Raw genomic sequence first — 19,254 nt, 5'->3', positions numbered from 1 at the left:
GAGTGGTTGACTTTGCAGTCTAGGAGCAGAGGTCCCTAGGACCACCAAGGAGGAAGAGCAGAGAGCTGGACTCTACTCAGAGAAGCAGTGACGCCTGAGATGGAGGCAGAGACGATGACGTGGAGCAATGGAGCAGCTGGGGACTCTAAACCCAAAGAGGGAGAGGGGCTGTGTGCTGATGACCAAGGGGCAGGCTTGCAGGGTATACCCTTTGGTTGGTTGATGATGCATGGAGGGGATTGTAACCATGGCAATGAAACGATTTACGATAGGATGAATGTAAAGCTAATGTTCTCCCATGTAAACCATCACATAAATCAAAATAAAACATTAAAAAAAAGCTGTTAGTAATTATACTTAATGAGCATTCTGAATTCTTCTCATAGTTATTAAATTTAGGCTAACTCTCATTTGTTATTACATGCACTTCTTAACCATTTTTTTTTTTTTTCTATTTCTTTCCCTCCATGCATCTCTTTTTATCTTCCTCATTGGCAGAAATGTAGAATCATTTTATTATCATACTAAACACATTATTTGTTAACTCTTTCCTCTTCTGCACTTCCCCACACTTTCAGAGGAAAGAAAAGATGCATGATGTACAGGGAAATGATTTGAACAAAAAGCAGAGTATGGTAATATTTTTTCATAAGTAGTACACATTACAAGTTTTTCTCTAACCTTGTAACCCATCTTTATGATCACATGGGAATTTCATTTAAGACAAGCATTGATTTTATTGTATTTGAAATTTAAAAGTATTTACTGATAGATATAAAGTGATACATAAAATATAACTTTTATAATTTCTGGATAAAATATCATATTTTTTTCTCATGACTGGAATGGTAGGGTACCATATTGAAACCAAAGAGATTGGATACATGAAGAACTACAAAATTAGCATTTTGGATTATTTTTATACATGTTAAAAAAATGAACAGAATAAAAAGAACGAGCAGAACAATTTGAAAGGTCTTCAAAACGTTCATGGAAAAATTCATTATCTTTTCCATGAACTGTTTGAAGCCCTTTATAAAATTTACTTTTGGAAATGTTATGAGACACATGTGGTTTATGCATGAGCATGCTATGTCAGAACTGTTATAATTACATCCTTTTGTACATTATATGTGTGGGTACATTATTTGTAAAGTATATATATATATATATATATATATATATATATTTGTTGTTGTTGTTGTTATGTTGTTAGGTGCATCGAGTCAGTAACGACTCATAGCAACCTTGTGCACAGCAGAATGAAACATGCCTGATCCTGGACCAACCTCATTATCGTTGCCTCGCTTGAGCCTATTGATGCTGCCATTTTGCCAATCCATCTCGCTGGGGGTCTTCCTATTTTGCTCTGACCCTCTACCCTACCAAATGTGATATCCTTCTCCAGCGAATGGTCCCTTCTAACAATATATCTGAAGTATGAGCGACAAAGTTTGACCATCCTAACCTCCAGGGAGCACTCTGGCTGTACTTCTAACACAGATCTGTTGGTTCTTTTGGCAGCCCATGGCACTTTCAATATTCTCCTCCAACACCATAACTAAAAAGCATCAATTCTTCTGTGGTCTTCCTTATTCACTGTCCAACTTTTACATGCATATGAGGTTATTGAAGATACCATGGCTTGAGTCAGGTGCACCTTAGTCCTCAAGCTGACATCTTTGCTCTTCAACACTTTAAAAAGTTCCTGTGCACCAGATTTGCCTAATGCAATACATTGTTTGATTTCTTGACTGTTGCTTCCATGAGTGTTTATAGTTGATCCAAGAAAAATGAAGTCCTTGACAACTTTAATAATTTCTCTGTTGATAAGAATGTTGTTTATTGGTCCAGTGGTGAGGATTTTTGTTTCTTTATATTAAGATGCAAACCATACCGAAGGCTGTGCTCTTTGATCTTCATCACTAAATGTTTTAAGTCTTCTTCACGTTCAGCAAGCAGGGTTGTATCATCTGCATATCGCAGGTTGTTAATGAGTCTTCCTCCAATTCTGATGCCACGTTTTTCTTCATATAATCCAGCTTCTCGGATTATGTACTTAGCATACAGGTTGAATAAGTATGGTGAAAGAATACAACCCTGTCGCACACCTTTCTTAATTTTAAACCATTTAGTGTTCCCATGTTTGTTTGAACAACTGCATCTTGGTCCAGGTACAGATTCCTCATGATCACAATTAAGTGTTCTGGAATACTTACACTTTGCAGTGTTGTCCATAGCTTGTCATGATCCACACAATTGATACATATATGTCTATATAGTAGAAATATCCTATTCACATATTTAGTGGATTCATGAGACAGAGGAGGGAATGGATTGAGGGACAAGATGCCATGAATGGAAAAGTTTTTTTTTTGGTATAAAATAAAATAATAGACTCCTAGAACTATAAGGATGTAAGAAAATAAAAGAGGACACCAAAATTGATTGAGCTGCTTAGATACCACTGTCCCTAAGCCCCATGCTTGCATATTTAATGAGTAAAAATAAAAATTCTCATCTGCCCACATATCTTAAATATGATTCTGATCACAGTGCAGGCTATCGATATGGCTTTATGAGTATAAGACCGCTTTATTTTTATTTAATTAAACTAGGAATCAGAAGGCTAAAATTTTGACATTCAGTTTTTCATTGCCTTTCTCATCTCTGACTCTGCCTAAATAATCAGGTCTAAAGTATTATTTCCACAGAGAAAAGTATGTTTAATATGCTACTCTCTATATAAAAAGGGAGCATACATACACACACAAACATACATATAGGGGGGTTTCAAAAAGTTCATGGAAAATATAATTAAACCGTAATTGAATTTTTCCATGAATTTTCTGAAGCATCCTTGTCTGTGTGTGTATATGTCTTTCATTGTATATACACACTCACAGACACCTGTCCATTTATACACACTCACATTTATATCAAGAAGTAATGGCAGGATAAATCATAAAATAATAAAAAATTTTCAATAATTATCCCAAGTGGGTATAATGTTTTCACTCTTAACACCAATATATGGGAGTCTATTTCTTACATATTCTTGCCACTTGGTGGTGGTAGTCTTTTATCATTTTAGCTATGTTATTGTTTCATGTACCCATTTGTTGGTGGTAGGTATCATCCAGTCATTTGCAATTCGTAACAACTCTATGTGCAACAAACAAAACACTCCCTGGTTCTGTGCAATTGTTGTTTTATTTGAGCCCACTGTGGCTGCCACAGTGTCAATCTGTCTCATTGAGAATTTTGCTCTTTTTTGTCTACCCTCTACTTTACCAAGCATGACCTCCTTCTCCAGGAGCTGATTCCTCTTGATTTTATGTCCAAAGTATGAAAGATGAAGTCTTGCCATCTTTTCTTCTAAAGAACATTCTGGTTGTACTTCTTCTAAGATATATTTGCTTATTTTTCTGGTAGTCCATAGTACTTTTGATATTCTTCCCCAATACTGTAATGGAACTGAATAGTTTTTTCTTCAGTCTTCCTTTTTCATTGTCCAACTTTCACATACATATGAGTCCTCAAACTGACATCTTTGCTCTGTAGCACTTTAAAGAGGGCTTTCACAGCAGATTTACCTAATGCAAATTTCTTGACTGCTGCTCCCATGAGTATTGATTGTGGTTCCAAACAAATTGAAGTCTTTGACAATTCAATTTTTCCTGCACTCATCATGATATTATTTATTGTTCTAGCTATGAGGATTTTCTTTACATTGAGGTGCAATCAATACTAAAGGACATAGTGTTCACCTTTCTTTGGAATGGGTTAGCTATATTAGTAATATAAAATGGTATCTTTTCATAGTTCAGTTTGCATTTAATTTGCTCAATATATAAATACATTGGTGTGTTTTTAGTGTACCTATTTGCCAGGCTTATATATTCTTTTATAAATTGAATAATCAATTCGTTCACAGAGTCACTGTACCAAAAAGAAATGGTCACTGTTCAACCATTTTAAGAGGTAGTATATGATCAAAAGCCAATGATCTTAAAAGAAGAAGTCCAAGGTGAGTTGAAGGCATTGACAAAGAACAATGCACTGGGAATTGGTGGAATATAAATCAAAATCTTTCGTCAAACTGATGCGGTAGTGGAGGCATGCACTTATCTATACCAAGAAATTTGGAAGACAACTACATGACCAACTTACTGGAAAAGATCCATATTTGTGCCCATTCCAAATAGAGGTAATCCAATGGAATGTGGAAATCATTGGATAATATCATTGATATCCCATGCAAGTAAAGTTTTACTAAAGGTAATCCAAAAATGGCTGCAACCATATATTGATAGAGAACTTCCAGAGGTTCAAGCTGGATTCAGAAGAGGATGTAGAATTAGGGATATCATTGCTGGTGTCAGATGGAACTTGGCTGAAAGCAGAGAATACCAGAAAGATGCTTACCTTGTGCTTTATTGACTATGCAAAGGCTTTCGATTGTGTGGATCATGACAAGCTATGGACAACATTGCGAAGTATGAGTGTTCTGGAACATTTAATTGTGCTCATGAGGAACCTGTACCTAGACTAAGAGGCAGTTGTTCCAATAGAATAAGGCAACACCAAAAGTTTTAAAATTAGGAAAAGTGTTTGCCAGAGTTGTAATCTTTTACCATGTTTATTCAGTCTGTATGCTGAGCACATAATCTGAGAGGCTGGATTATATGAAGAAAAACATGGCATCAGGATTGGAGGAAGTCTCACTAACAACTTGCGATGTGCAGATAATACAACCATGTTTGCTGAAAGTGAAAAGGACTTAAAATAGTTACTGATGAAGATAAAATACCACAGCCTTCACTGTTGGTTGTATCTCAATGCAAAGAAAACAAAAACCTTCACTTCTGAACCAGCAAACAACATCCATATCAATGGAGAAAAGATTGGAGTTGTCAAAGACTTCATTTTGTGCAACCATCAACACTCATAGAAGCAGCACTCAAGAAATCAAATGACATATTGCATTAAGCAAATGTACTGCACAAGATCTCTTTGAAGAGCAAAGATGCCAGTTTGAGGACTAAGGTATGCCTAACCCAAGGCATGGTATTTTCAATAACCTCATATGTATGTGAAAGATGAACATTGAATAAAAGAGATCATGGAAGAATTGATGCATTTGAGTTATGGTATTAGAGGAGACTATTAAAAGTACCGTGGACTGCCAGAAGAGCAAACAAATCTGTGTTGGAAGAACTACAGCCAGAGTTTTCCATAGAAGCCAGATGACCAAACTTCATCTCTTATACTTTGGACATATTATCAGGATGGACCAGACACTGGAGAAGAATATCATGTTTGATAATGTGGAGAGTTGGCAAAAAAAAAAAAAAGGAAGATCCCCAATCAGATGAGTCGGCGCAGTGGCAGCAGCGATGGGCTCAGGAGTGGTAATGATTGTGAGGTTGGCCCAGGACCAGGCAGTGTTTCATTTTGTTGTGCATAGATAGGGTCGCTATGAGTTGGAACCGACTGAATGGAACCTAACAGCAGCAACAGTTAACTCTTTTACTTTCTATGAAGAAGTTATTGGTCTTTTTATTTTTGATACTTATAGGAGTTTTGTGGACTTCTTGTGAGGCAGCAGAGGTTAAATACTCAACCTTAAGGTCAGTTTGAACCATGAGGTTGGCAGCTCAAACTTACCAGCTGCTCCTCGGAAACCCTATACAGGGTCACTATGAATTGGAACAGACTAGACTGTACTTAATAACAATAGGAGTTCTGTATATATTCTGGGTATATGTCAAATACATGTGTAACTATTGCTTTTGCAGTTGAACAATTGTTGTTGCTAGGTGCCATCAAGTTGGCACCAACCCATAGTGACCTTATTCACAGCAGAACGAAACACTGCCTGATCCTGGGCCAACCTCACTACTGTTGCCACACTTGAGTCCATTGATGCTGCCACCTGGCCAATCCATCTTGTTGGGGGTCTTCCTTTCTCATACTTTGGACATATTGTCAGGAGGGAACAGTCACTGGAGAAGGATATCATGCAGTTGAACAATAGCAATGACAAAAGATGTAATTAATACATTTAATATTTCTAAATTGCTGACATTTTTGGATGGAAGATAATAGGTATTTAAAACACATATTTAAAGTTTTGAATTTAAAACAAAAACTGAATTATTTCATTTTATTTTTGTTTCAGGTGCAGTTAAATACTAGCATTTCTAGTCAGTATGTAATTCGAATGCAACCAACTAATAGTTGCCTTTCTACACTGGAGTGTGCAGCTGTTGCTCTTTCCATCTTAGAGAAAAATAATTACATACAAGAGGTACGTCTTTAGAATATGATAATAGTTTTTGAAAGTAGAAATTTGTTTAGATTTTATCTAAAAAATTTTAGAAATGCATAACTTGTTAAATTTGTAACTCAAGTGACAAGTAGAATATATCTGTGATAGAAATTTATGTACATTTATAACCTTCTTTCCCCCTCTGGTGTTTTTCTGTGTAAGTTTAGCATTCCAGATTGCATTATTTAAATATTCATAGTAAGCATTGCAAACAGCATTTATAATATGCTAAATTGCCTTTAAGTAGCACAACATTAAATAGAGTTTTGTTTTTTTAGATAGGTTTTTCATTTAGTATTTTATATTTCTCTCTTTTAGAATTTTGTGTTGTTTTGTATTCAACTTTAAAAAATTTTTAATTAACATCTAGAACAACATATCACATACACAGAAACAAATGTTATATACATATATACATTGGTTCTTTCAATTAAGGACGAAATTTTGAAGACAACTGCCTGACCAGCCAATTGGAAGAGATCCATATTTGTGCCCACTCCAATTTTCTATATACTCATCTGTCAGTTAGTCATACTGTCATGACTTATAAATTCCTGTGGTGCTGGAAGCTATGCCACCCGTCTTTTATATACAGGCAGGTTCATCTGTGCTGGACAGGTTTCAGGTGAGCTTCCAGACTGAAACAGACTAGGAAGGAGAGGCTGACTACTTCTGAATGTTTAGCCACTGACAACTTTATAATTAGCATTTGAACATTGTCAACACCAGAATGTTGAATATTGAAACATTATGAATACTGTTAGAATATTGTCAGATATAGTGATGGAAGATGAACCTCTCAGGTTGGACTGCCAAAAGACTCTCAAAATATCAGTGGAGAAGAGTTACCATCTCAAAGTAGGAGACTATGGAATTAGCTTGTTTGCATAGAGATGCTAAAGCAAATGGAATAAATGAGAAGCTGACGGACCTGAGTAGTAAATTTCCAAGGGTACCTTGGAAAGACAAAGTGATGTGTTATAAGTAAATGTGCAAAGACCTGGAGTTTGAAAATCAAAAGGGAAGAACACTCAGCATTTCTCAAGCTGAAAGAACTGAAGAAAAAAATCCAATCATTGACTTGCAATATTGAAAGTATCTATGGTCAAATTATTGAATGATACAGAAAGCATCAAAAGAAAATGGAAGTAATGCAGGGGTCACTATACCAAAAAAATAATAGACAATGTTCAGCCATTTCAAGAAATAGCATACATTCAAAAGCCAATGGTAATGAATGAAGAAGTCCAGTGTCACTGAAGGCATTGGCAAAGAATAAAGCTCTGGGAATTAAAGGAATGCAAATTGAAATCTTTCAGCAAACTGATGGAAAATTGGAGGCATCTATGCCAAGAATTTTGGAAGACAACTACCTGGTCAGCTAATTGGAAGAGACCCATATTTGTGTCCATTCCAAAGACAGATAACCCAACAGAATGCGGAAATCATCTGACAATATCACTAATACCACATGCAAGGAAAATTTTGCTAAAGATAATACAGAAAAGGCTGCAACGGTACATTGATAGGGAACTTCCAGAGGTTCAAGCTGGATTCAGGAGAGAACATGAAATGAGGAATATAATTTCTGACATCTGATAGATCTTAGCTGAAAGCAGAGATTACTAAGTGCATGTTTACCTTTGCTTTATTGACTGTGCAAAGACATTCTACTGTATGGATCATGACAAGCTATGGATCACATTTCGAAGAATGAGTATTCCAGAACCCTTAATTTTGATCATGAGGGACCTGTACATCAACACAGATACAGTTTCTTGAACAGAACAAGGGGGCACTGAATGGTTTAAAATCAGGAAAGGTGTGTGCCAGGGTTGTATTCTTTCACCATACTTATTCAATCTGTGTGTTGGACATATAATCCGAGAAGCTGCATTATAAGAAAAAGAATGTGGTATCAGGGTTGGAGGAAGAAACATTAGCAAACATTAATAAGAAGCAGATGATACAACCTTGCTTACTGAAAGGACTTAAAATACTTACTGATGAAGATAAAGACCATCACTTTCAGAATGGGTTGTACATCAATGTAAAGGAAAAAAAAAAATCCTCACCAGTCTACAAAAAAAATAACAATGATAAATTGAGAAAAGGTTGACGTTTCTTGCTTGGATCCATCATCAGCACTCATGGAAGCAGCAGTCAAGAAATCAAATGACAGATATCAAACCATGTATTACATTAACAAATCTGCTGCACAAAACTTCTTAAGTACTCAAGAACAAAGGTGTCAGTTTGAGGACTAAGGTGAACCTGACCCAAGCCATGATATTTTTAATAGAGTAGCCTGTTTTGTAGACTTTGTCTTAAGTCTGGACAATTTCTCTTTCTCTTTCCTTTGATAGAAAAAAAAATCACAAGGGACCACCAAAATCTTTATCTGAAGTGTTCAGTGTATTTTTTTTTTTTTTTAATTTACCACTATCCCTTTATATTCTTAAGCAAACAAAAACAAAACAAAACTACACTTTTGAAATAGATGACGTAAAGGCAAGATGAATAGCAGTGCTATTGTTTAATCAGTCCCTGTATATTCCTTTTACTGATATAAAATTTTAGGAGCAGAAAGCAAAAACTAACAGCAAAACTAGAACCCACTAAAATTTTTAAATCTGGAAGGAAAAATGAAATATAGTTTCATTATAGCTTTAAAATTATTTCCTCTTTGTTTGAGTTCTTGAAAGAGTCTACTGTGGATGTATATCTATAAATCCCACCACAATTTAACTAGGATCTTTGTTGTAATAAAATGCAAGCTTTAATATGTTGATCATGGTGGTGGTCGTAGTAATAATTGTAATATAATAGGGCCAGGGGTAGGGTTTAAACAACTATGGCTTCTACTGTTTGTGTGACCATTACTACTTATGCTGCTTCTGCTCCTCTATCCCCAGTTGAATAGAATGTATTATTCCTTTTGTTCAATAATTATTTTTGGTGTTAATATAAAACCAGGCATATGTTAGTCACAGTTTTTACATGAACAGTTCAATAACATCAATTGTATACGTCACATTGTGTCACTATTTTCATTTACTCTACCCGCATTGTTTCATCATCAGACTCTTTGTCATGTAAAGTTATCATCTGTGCTTTAGATTGCCATATTTTAATGTAAACAGTGTGCATACTTTTTTTTGCCTACTCTACCCTCTTTCCCCATTCTGTAAAAAAAATGAGCTAGCTAGAGTATACCTAGAGGGGTGTGGTTGCTAAAGAAATATATAACATATGCATTATTTGTGTAAAAATACTGCAAGTGTTTTCAGATTAAGGAGCTCTGGTACCATGATAGGTAATTGTTCAACTCTTAACTGAAAAGTCATTTGTTCCAACGCACCACTTTTAGATGTGGCTGTTGGCTTCCATAAAGATTATAGCCTTTGCAGCCCTATAGGGGCAGTTCTGCTCTATTCTATAAAGTTGTTATAATCAGAATCAACTCTACAGAAATGGGTTTAGATTGGTTGTCAGATAAAATTCACATGTTGTTGTTAGATGCTGTCCAGTGAGTTCCGACTCACAGCGACACTATATACAACAAAATGAAACACTGTCGGGTACTGTGCCGTTCTCAGAGGCATTCCTACATTTGAGCCTATTGCTGCTGCCACTGTGTCAATTCATCCCGTTAGAAGTCATCCTCTTTTTCACTGACCCTCGACTTTGTTGTTGTTAGGTGCCATCGAGTCGATACCGACTCATAGTGACCTTATGCACAGCAGAACGAAACACTGCCCCATCTTAACGTCAACCGCAGTACTGTTGCCATGCTTAAATCCATTGATGCTGCAACTTGGCCATTCCTTCTCACTGGAGGTCTTCCTCTATTTCTCTGACCCTCCACCTTACCTAACATGATATCCTTCTCCAGTGACTGGTCCCTCCTGACAACGTATGAGAGATGAAGTTTGGCCATCTTGGCCTCCAAGGAGCACTCTGGCTGCACTTCTTCCAACACAGATCTGTTGGTTCTGTGGGCAGCCCATGGCACTTTCAATATTCTCTTGCAACATCATAACTCAAAAGCATCAATTCTTCTACGGTCTTCCTTATTTACTGTCCAACTTTCACATGAATATGAGGTTATTGAAAATACCATGGATTGGGTCAGGCACACCTTAGTCCTCAAGCTGACATCTTTGCTCTTCATCACTTTAAAAAGGTCTTGTGCAGCAGATTTGCCTACTGCAATACGTTGTTTCATTTCTTGACTGCTGCTTCCGTGAGTGTTGACAGTTGATCCAAGAAGAATGAAGTCCTTGACAACTTCGATCTTTTCTCCGTTGATAAGAATGTTGTTTATGGTCCAGTGGTGAGGATTTTTGTTTTCTTTACATTGAGATGCAATCCATACCAAAGGCTATGCTCTTTGATCCTCATCAGTAAATGTTTTAGGTCCTCTTCACTTTCAGCATGCAAGGTTGTATCATCTGAATATCGCAAGTTGTTAATGAGTCTTCCTTCAATCTGAATGCCATGTTTTTCTTCAAATAACTCAGCTTTTCAAATTATTTGCTCAGCATACAGGTTGAACAAGTATGGTGAAAGAATACAACCCTGTAGTACATCTTTCTTACTTTTTAAACCATGCAGTGTTCTTATGTTCTGTTCAAACAACTGCCTCTTGGTCCAGGTACAGATTCCCCATGAGCACAATTAAGTGTTCTAGAATACTCATACTTCACAATATTGTCCATAGCTTGTCCATTCACACAATCAAAAGCCTTTGCATAGTCAATAAAGCACAGGTAAACATCTTTCTGATATTCTCTGCTTTCAGCCAAGATCCGTCACACATCAGCAATGATATCTCTTATTCCATGGTCTCTTCTGAATCCAGTTTGATCCTATGGAAGTTCTCTTTCAATGTATGCTTACAGCTATTTCTGTATTACCTTCAGCAAAACTTTACTCGCATGGGATATCAAAGAGATTGTCCAATGATTTCCGCATTCCATTGGGTCATCTCTCTTTTGAATGGGCACAAATACGGACCTCTTCCAATCAGTCGGCCAGTTTGTTGTCTTCCAAATTTCTTGGTAGATATGATTTAGTGTCTTCTGTGTTGCCTCACTTTCTTGAAAGATTTCAATTTTTATTCTATCAATTCCTGGAGCCTTGTTCTTTGCCAATTCCTTCAATGCACCTTGGATTCCTTCAGTATCATTGACTCTTAATCATATGCTACCTCTTGAAACGGTTGAACATTAATCATTTCCTTTTGGTAGAGTGACTCGGTGTATTCCTTCCATCTTCTTTTGATGCTTTCTGCATCATTCATTAATTTGCCCAGAGAATCTTTCAATAACGAAAGTCGAGGCTTGAATTTTTTCTTCAGTTCTCCCAGCTTGAGAAATGCTGAGCGTTTTCTTCCGTTTTGGTTTTCTGACTCCAGGTCTTTGCACATTTTGTTGTAATATTTGGCTTTATCTTCTCGAGCTGATCTTGAAATTTTCTGTTCAGCTCTTGGACCTCCTCATTTCTTCCATTTACTTTAAAGCATCTCTGCACTGGAGAGCAAGTTTCAATGTCTCTTCTGGCATCCATTTTGACCTTTTCCTTCTTTCTTGTCTTCTTAATAACTTTTTGCTTTCTTCATGTTTGATGTTCTTGATATCATCCCACAACTCTTTTGGTCTTTAGTCTTTAGTGTTTAATGTATCAAATCTGTTCTTCAAATAATCTCTAAATTCAGGTGGGAAATATTCAAGGTCATATTTTGGCTTTCATGGACTTGTTTTCGTTTTCTCCAGCTTCAGTTTAAATTTGCATATGAGTAATGGATGGTCTGTTCCACAGTCTGCCCCTGGCCTTGTTTTCACTGATGATATGGAACTTTTCCATCATCTCTTTCCATAGATGTAATCAATTTGATTTCTATGTATTCCATCTGGTGAGGTCCATGTGTATAGTTGTCTGTTATGCTGTCTAAGGAAGGTATTTGAAATGAACAAATCACTGATTTTGCAGAATTCTATCATGCGATCTCCAGCATCATTTCTATCACCCAGGCCATATTTTCCAACCACTGATTCATCCTCTTTGCTCCCAACCTTTGCATTCCAATTACCAGTAATGATCAATCCATATTGATTGCATGTTAGGTCAATTTCAGATTGAAGAAGTTGGTAGAATTCTTCTATTTCATCCTCACTGGCTTTAGTGGTTGGTGCATAAATTTGAATAATAGTGGTATTAACTGGTCTTCCCTGTAGGTGCATGGATATTACCCTATCACAGACAGCGTTGTACCTCATGACTGATCTGGATATGTTATTTTTGACAATGAATGCAACACCATTCCTCTTCAATCTGTCATTCCTGGCGTAGTAAACCATGTTATTGTGATATTCCAAATGGCCAATACCAGTCCATTTCAGCTCACTAATGCCTAATATATTGATATTTATGGGTTCCATTTCATTTTTGACAACTTGCAATTTTCCCAGATTCATACTTCGTACATTCCATGTTCTGATTTTCAATGAATGTTTACAGCTGTTTCTCTTCATTTTGAGTTGTGCCCCATTAACAAATGTAGGTTCCCTGGGCTTTTCTCCCACAGGCTTTACTCCATTCGCGTCATCATGGTCAATTCTACTTTGAGGAGGCAGCTCTTCCCCTCAAAAAAGTCGTATTTTGAGTGCTTTCTAACCTAAGGGGCTCATTTTCAGGCACTATATCTAACACAGTTTCTCTGCTATTCATAAGGTTTTCATTGACTGAATATTCGGAAGTAGTTCATCACTCTTTCTTCCTAGTCTGTCTTTGTCTGGAAGCTCATCTAAAAGCTGTCCACCATGAGTGACCCTGCTGGTATTTAAAATACCTGTAGTATAGCATTCAGAATCATAGCAACTCACAAGCCACCACAGTACGATAAACTGACAGACGAGTGGTGGGATCCTCCACTTTACCAATAATAATGTCCTTTTTCAGGGTCTGGTTCCTCCCTGATAATATGTCTGATGTATGAGGGATGAAGTCTCACCATCCTGGTGTTTAAGAAGTGTTTTGGTTGTACTTCTTCCAACACAGATTTGTTTGTACTGGCAGTCCATGGTACTTTTAATATTCTTATAATATACCATAACTCATATGCATTAATTCTTCTAAGGTCTTCCTTATTCATTGTCTAACTTTCACATGCATATGAGGTTATTGAAAATAACATGGCATGGGCAAGCATACTTTAGTCCTCAGACTGACATCTTTGCTCTTCAATACTTTAAAGAGGTCTTGTGCAGCGGATTTCCCTGATTTATTATGAGTACATCGTTTGATTTCTTGATTTCTGCTTCCATGAGTGTTGAGAGAAGACCCAAGTTCACACAGATAATTGTTCATAAGAGCATTACGCTCAAAGCAAACTGTTTTTGTTGTAACTGTTGTTAATTGGCCTAAAGTTATTTTGTTGTTTAGTTTAACATTGGCTTCCTGGAATAGTTTCAGTTTAAAGATTATTTCTGTTTATTGATTTGGGAACTTCCCCAGTAACAAAAATATTCAGAAAGTCTGGTTTCCCTATGAGGTTAAAGTTCTGCTCCACATTTGTCTTTTCTTTCTATTAGGATCTGTCTTTTGGGTCCATGGTCAAAATGTTCACTTCTGGTAGCTGGGCACCATCCATTTCTTCTGTTCTCATGGTAATGGGTTAGTAGTTTTTGGAAATAATTGAGCCTATATTCCATTTATTTCTCTGATTTCAGGATCTTCTCCTTCCTATGCTTTCCAGGTGAGTAGAGAGCAATTGTTGTATTTTGGATGGCTTCTCACAAACTTTTAAGATTCCTGGAACTACTCATCAAAGTAGGAAGTAGAACAAACTCTAAAAACAATATTTGGCCAATTGACTTGATAGATAGCCATAAACCTGAACCTTTGAACCAAGAAAACCAGTTCTATGAAATGTTTAGTTGTTTAGGCACAACTTACTGTTTTGTTTTTTTTAGCTGCTCTTATAGTTGTTAAGATTATATAAAACAACTTATATGCCAATTGAATATCTTTCTCTCTCTCTCTCTTGGTGTGTAGCTTAATAGTAATAATTGCCTTAGTCTGGTTGTGAAAAACATTTTCCTTCCTCTTGCATTGTTATTGAGTCTATTTCAACTTAGCTACTTCATAGGACAGAGTAGAACTGCCCCATATAATCTTTCTTGAAGCAGATTGATGCTTCCTTCTTTTATGGAATAGCTGGTGGATTTGAACTACTGATCTTTTGGTTAGCAGCCTAATACTTGCCCACTGCGCCATCAGAGCTCCCCATTGTCCATAGTTCTTGTCACTTTTCCCATCACCATAGACACAAATTTACTGCTTCTCTATGAGTGACTTTCTGGCCCCACCATTGGTCTTTTACTCTTTTCATTTCATATGTGTAACACCATACAAAATGTGATTGACTTATTTTGTAATGCATGATATCTTTGGGGAGCACAGCGACTCCCCAGGATAAGCACTGGACTGTGAACCACAGGGTTGGTGGTTCAAGTTCACCAACTGTTCTGTGGGAGAAAGACGAGACTTCTACTCCTGTAAACATTTTTTTTTTTAATGCCTCAGAAACTCTACACAGGGCCATTATGAGTCAGAACAACAGCAATGTCTTTGTGGTTTATCCATGTTGTAATATGTATTGTTGTAGTTAAGTATCATCGAGTTAGTTCCGACACATAGCGACCGAGTATAGGATTTCCGAGAAACATCTTGTGGGTTTGAACTACTAAACTGACCTTTCAGTTCAGTGCTTATCCTTCAATGCCATTGTTGTTGTTATTGTCAAGTGCCGTCAAATCAGTTCTGACCTATAGTGACCCCATATAGGGTTTTCTAGGAGTATCTAGTAAACTTGAACCACAGATCTTTTGGGTCAAGCCACCTTTTCAGTCCAGTGCATTAACCCACAGTGCCACACCAGGACTCCAACAGTGCCATATGACTTAATTTTTCTTTAAGGCTTAGGTGAATCAAGTTCACCGTTACGGAGCTCTAGTAGTGTAGTGATTATGAATTGGGAAGCTAACCTCAAGGTCAGCAGTTTGAAACTACCAGCTGCTCCGTGGATGAAAGAGGAGACTATCTGCTTTCTTAAATATTTACAGCCTTGGAAACCCTATACAGGGTCTCTCTGAGTCAGAATGAACTCTAAGGCACACCACCCCTAGTATTCCATTGTGTGTGTACCACATTTTGCTCATCCATTCACTTATTGATAGGCTCTTGGGTTTTTCCAACTTTTGCTGTTGTTGTTCTTATTAAGTGCCGTCAAGAAGATTCCGATCCATAGCAACTCTGTATAGGGTTCCTCTGAGCCTTCCTCCTTGCATTCCAATCACCATGCATTTTGATTGCATGTTTGATCAATTTCAGACTGAAGAAGTTAGTAGAATTCTTCAACTGGCTTTTAGGACTCCTGGTGTGGCACTGTAAGAGCAACACTGGACTGTGAACCACAAGATTGTTGGTTCAACCCCACCAGCTGGCCCTTGAAAACCCTATACAGAGTCATGTCATCGAGTCAGAACTGACTCGATGACACTTAACAACAACAACAACACCTATTGTAATAGTCTTCTAAAATACAGTTTCTTCTTTTCTAAGTCTGGCTCTCTTTTTATTTGATAGAATATTAGCCAGGGTTCTATATTTAAGATGAGTTCTGGTGTGGCGCTGTGGGTTAATGTGCTGGGCTGTGAGGTGGGCAGTTCAAGCTCACCAGCTACTCCTTGGAAACCCTGTACAGGGTCGCTATAGATCGGAAGCAACTCGATGACACTTAACAACAACTACAAGATTACTTCTTTTAGAGTGACTGAATAGGAATTTTTTCAGAAAACATACTATAGTATAAATTTCGAACAATTTTCTTCATAATGTTTTAGGGTTCATCTCCATCAGGATGTTTTTATTCTCGCTTTTTATCTGACCTTTCAGTACTTGATACAGCTAAAAGCATTCACTGGTGACAGAAGCTAAACACTGACATTGATTCTGCTAGATTGGATGTGTTTTGTGATATATCTTAAACAAAACCAGAAAACAGTCTTATTTTGACTTCTGTGAGACTAGCAAAACTACTTATATTCTGAGTGTATATGCAAAATTTAAAATACAGAATGTTTACAGGATCTGTTATCTACTCAGCTTTTATCACTGTTGTCGATGGATCACATTGAACATAAAATCCCAAAATAATAGGTCTGAGTGTTCTTATTTCTCCTGCTTTGGCTGCCAGGAGTACTTTTACTACCGTGACTAGGAATATAAAAATGATATGATTTGGGAGACACTAATAAGATGGTAGGTGGGAGCATGAACAGAAGAAATGCATAAGGAAACATCCTAAGTACTTATTATTACAGATGGCAAAAATTGGCCCTCAGCCAGTTTACACTAAAGGCTGCTTTCTCCATGTGGGAATCCGGATTCCTGCCTGTTTTAGTCTAGCTAAGTAAAAAAACTAGCACATTTTGTCATGAAGCACAATTTCTGACTATTGTGGATGTAAGTATTTTCTTTCCTTTCTAGGAAAGAATGCTATGATATGCATTTCCCACTAGTAACCTCTTAGTGGAGTCCTGTTTGGCACTGTGGGATAGAGTACTGGACCACAAGGTTGGTTTGAACCAAAAGGTCATTGATGCAAACTCACCAACTACTTCTCGGGAACCTACACAGGGTCACTATGAGTCAGAATCAACTCAAGGACACTTAACAATAACAACAACCTCTTCTTAGGGGCATTATAATAAATAAAACCTGATGATGGAGGAAAGTAGGTAATTTTTCATCAGGCTTCATTTTTCAGAATTGTTGTTATGTCAAGTGCCCTCAAATCAATTCTGACTCATAGCGCCCCCTTTAAGGAGTCCTGGTATGGCATTCTGGGTTAATGCTGTGGGCTGCAGGGTCAGTTTGAACCCCAAGGCTGGCGGTTCAAACTCACCAGCCACTCCTTAGAGACCCTATACATGGTCGCTATGAGTTGGAACCAACTCAAAACATTTAACAACAACGTAGGGTTTCTGAAGAGTGGTTGCTGGGTTTGAAATGCTAATCCTATAGTAGGATTGTTGTTTTGTTAAGTGCCTTTGAGTCGGTTCTGACTTATAGTGACCCCTATAGTGTTTCCAAAGAGTGACTGGTAGGTTTAAACCTCCGGCCTTGTGGTTAGCAGTCTGGTGCTTATCCTACAGTGCCGCACCAGGACTCCATGCCATTAGGGTTCCTCAAAATAAAGAGTTTGGGACAGAATAGATTTGTTAGACTGTGGATTCATCTCCTGTATTCTAGAGTGGAAGTTTTATAAGCATCTGGAAGTAGTGTAATATGGAGTCACTAATACCTGGATACAGAATGATAGGGGATTTGAAGTTGGTTTGAATTACAGCTTTATCACTCAACTATCATCACTATTTGCAAGTGGGAGATTAACATAATCTCTTTATGCTTGTTTTCTATATAAAAAATACATACCTAATAGGATTGTTCTGAGAATGGAATGATACCACTTTTGTTAGTAATCTGAAACGTAGTCATCAAGAATTAATTATTGTGCTCTTCCTTGACCCTTTGATTCTTGCCTATATATCAAAATAGGAATGGAACCTTCTATTGTCTCAGTCTAAATAGAATCCAGAATGTTGCCCAAGAATGTTTCAGATCCAATCTAGAACCACTGTATTGACTTTCTCAAATATTACAGTCATTTCCTCTTTTGTTTTGATGCATTAAAAAAATGAGAACATATCTAAGGGATTTCTATAATAATGTGGGACAGAAAGTTAGAAATTATATTCAACTGCATATAAAAGAATCCTTATTAAGTAGCTAACCCAAATGTTCTTGTTTGTTTGTTTTTTTTTTTCCTATAACAATGCTGACATTGGCAGTCTGGTGCTGATAAAGGAACTTGACACAGCCATCTGTGACCCAGACTTGTTTGTTTCCACAAATCATTTTATGTATTTGGATTTACTTCCTATTCTCATGGCCTAGTCCATTATTCATCTTGTCATACTGTGGTAACTTTAGTGTTGCTGTGATTCTGGAAGCTATGCCACTGGTATTTTAAATGTCAACAAAATCTCTCGTGGTGGACAAGTTTCAGATGAGCTTCCAAACTAAGAAGGAGAGACAGACTACTGAAAACCGTATGACTATAAATGGAGCACTGTCAGATAGCATTAGAATATTGACTATTGAAACATGATGAAAGAGCCTCAGTATATTTTCAGACAGACTGCCAAGATGAGCCTCGCAGGTTAGAAGGCAGTCAAAATAAAACTAGGGAAGAGCTGCATACTCAAAGTGGAGTTTACTGTGATGATGTAAATGGAGTAAAGATTTTGGGACCTTCATTTGCTGATGCAGTACAATTCAAAAGGAGGAGAAACTGCTGTAAACGTTAATTAAAATAGGACATGGAATTTATTAAGTATGAATTTCGAATAATTGGAAATTATAAAAAATGAAATGGAATGCATCCATATATCTATATCCCAAGTATTAGTGAGCTGAAATTGACTGCTATTGGCCACCTGTAACTTGACAAACAAATGATTTGCTATGCCTTGAATGATAAACTGAACATAATGGCGTTGCATTCCTCATCAAAAAGAGTATTTAAAGATGTATCTTGAAGAACAATGCTGTCTGTGATAGGATAATATCCATATGCCTATAAGAAGACCAATTAATACAACTGTTATTCAGATTTACGCACCAGCCACTAAAGCCAGTGATGATGAAATTGAAGAATTTTGCCAACTTCTTCAATCTGAAATTGATCAAACATGCAATCAATAGTAATTAATAATTCCTGGTGATTGGAATGCAAAGGTAGGAAACACAGAGGATGGCTCAGTCATTGGAAAATATGACCTTGGGTTGAG

General features: G+C 37.0%; 1 protein-coding gene across 1 annotated transcript in view; it reads left to right on the top strand.

Moving 5' to 3' along the window:
* The window catches only part of DTWD2 (DTW domain containing 2), a 203,695-nt gene that overhangs the window by 164,372 nt on the left and 20,069 nt on the right, over positions 1-19,254 (top strand). Inside the window, exon 5 of the mRNA XM_006873193.1 lies at positions 6,185-6,313. Within this exon, the coding sequence (XP_006873255.1) occupies positions 6,185-6,313 (129 nt within the window). The remainder of the gene's footprint in view (positions 1-6,184; positions 6,314-19,254) is intronic.

This window comes from Chrysochloris asiatica, unplaced genomic scaffold, assembly GCF_000296735.1.
Source record: "Chrysochloris asiatica unplaced genomic scaffold, ChrAsi1.0 scaffold00228, whole genome shotgun sequence".
NCBI lineage: Eukaryota > Metazoa > Chordata > Mammalia > Afrosoricida > Chrysochloridae > Chrysochloris > Chrysochloris asiatica.
This window is presented reverse-complemented; position numbering and strand designations above follow the sequence as displayed.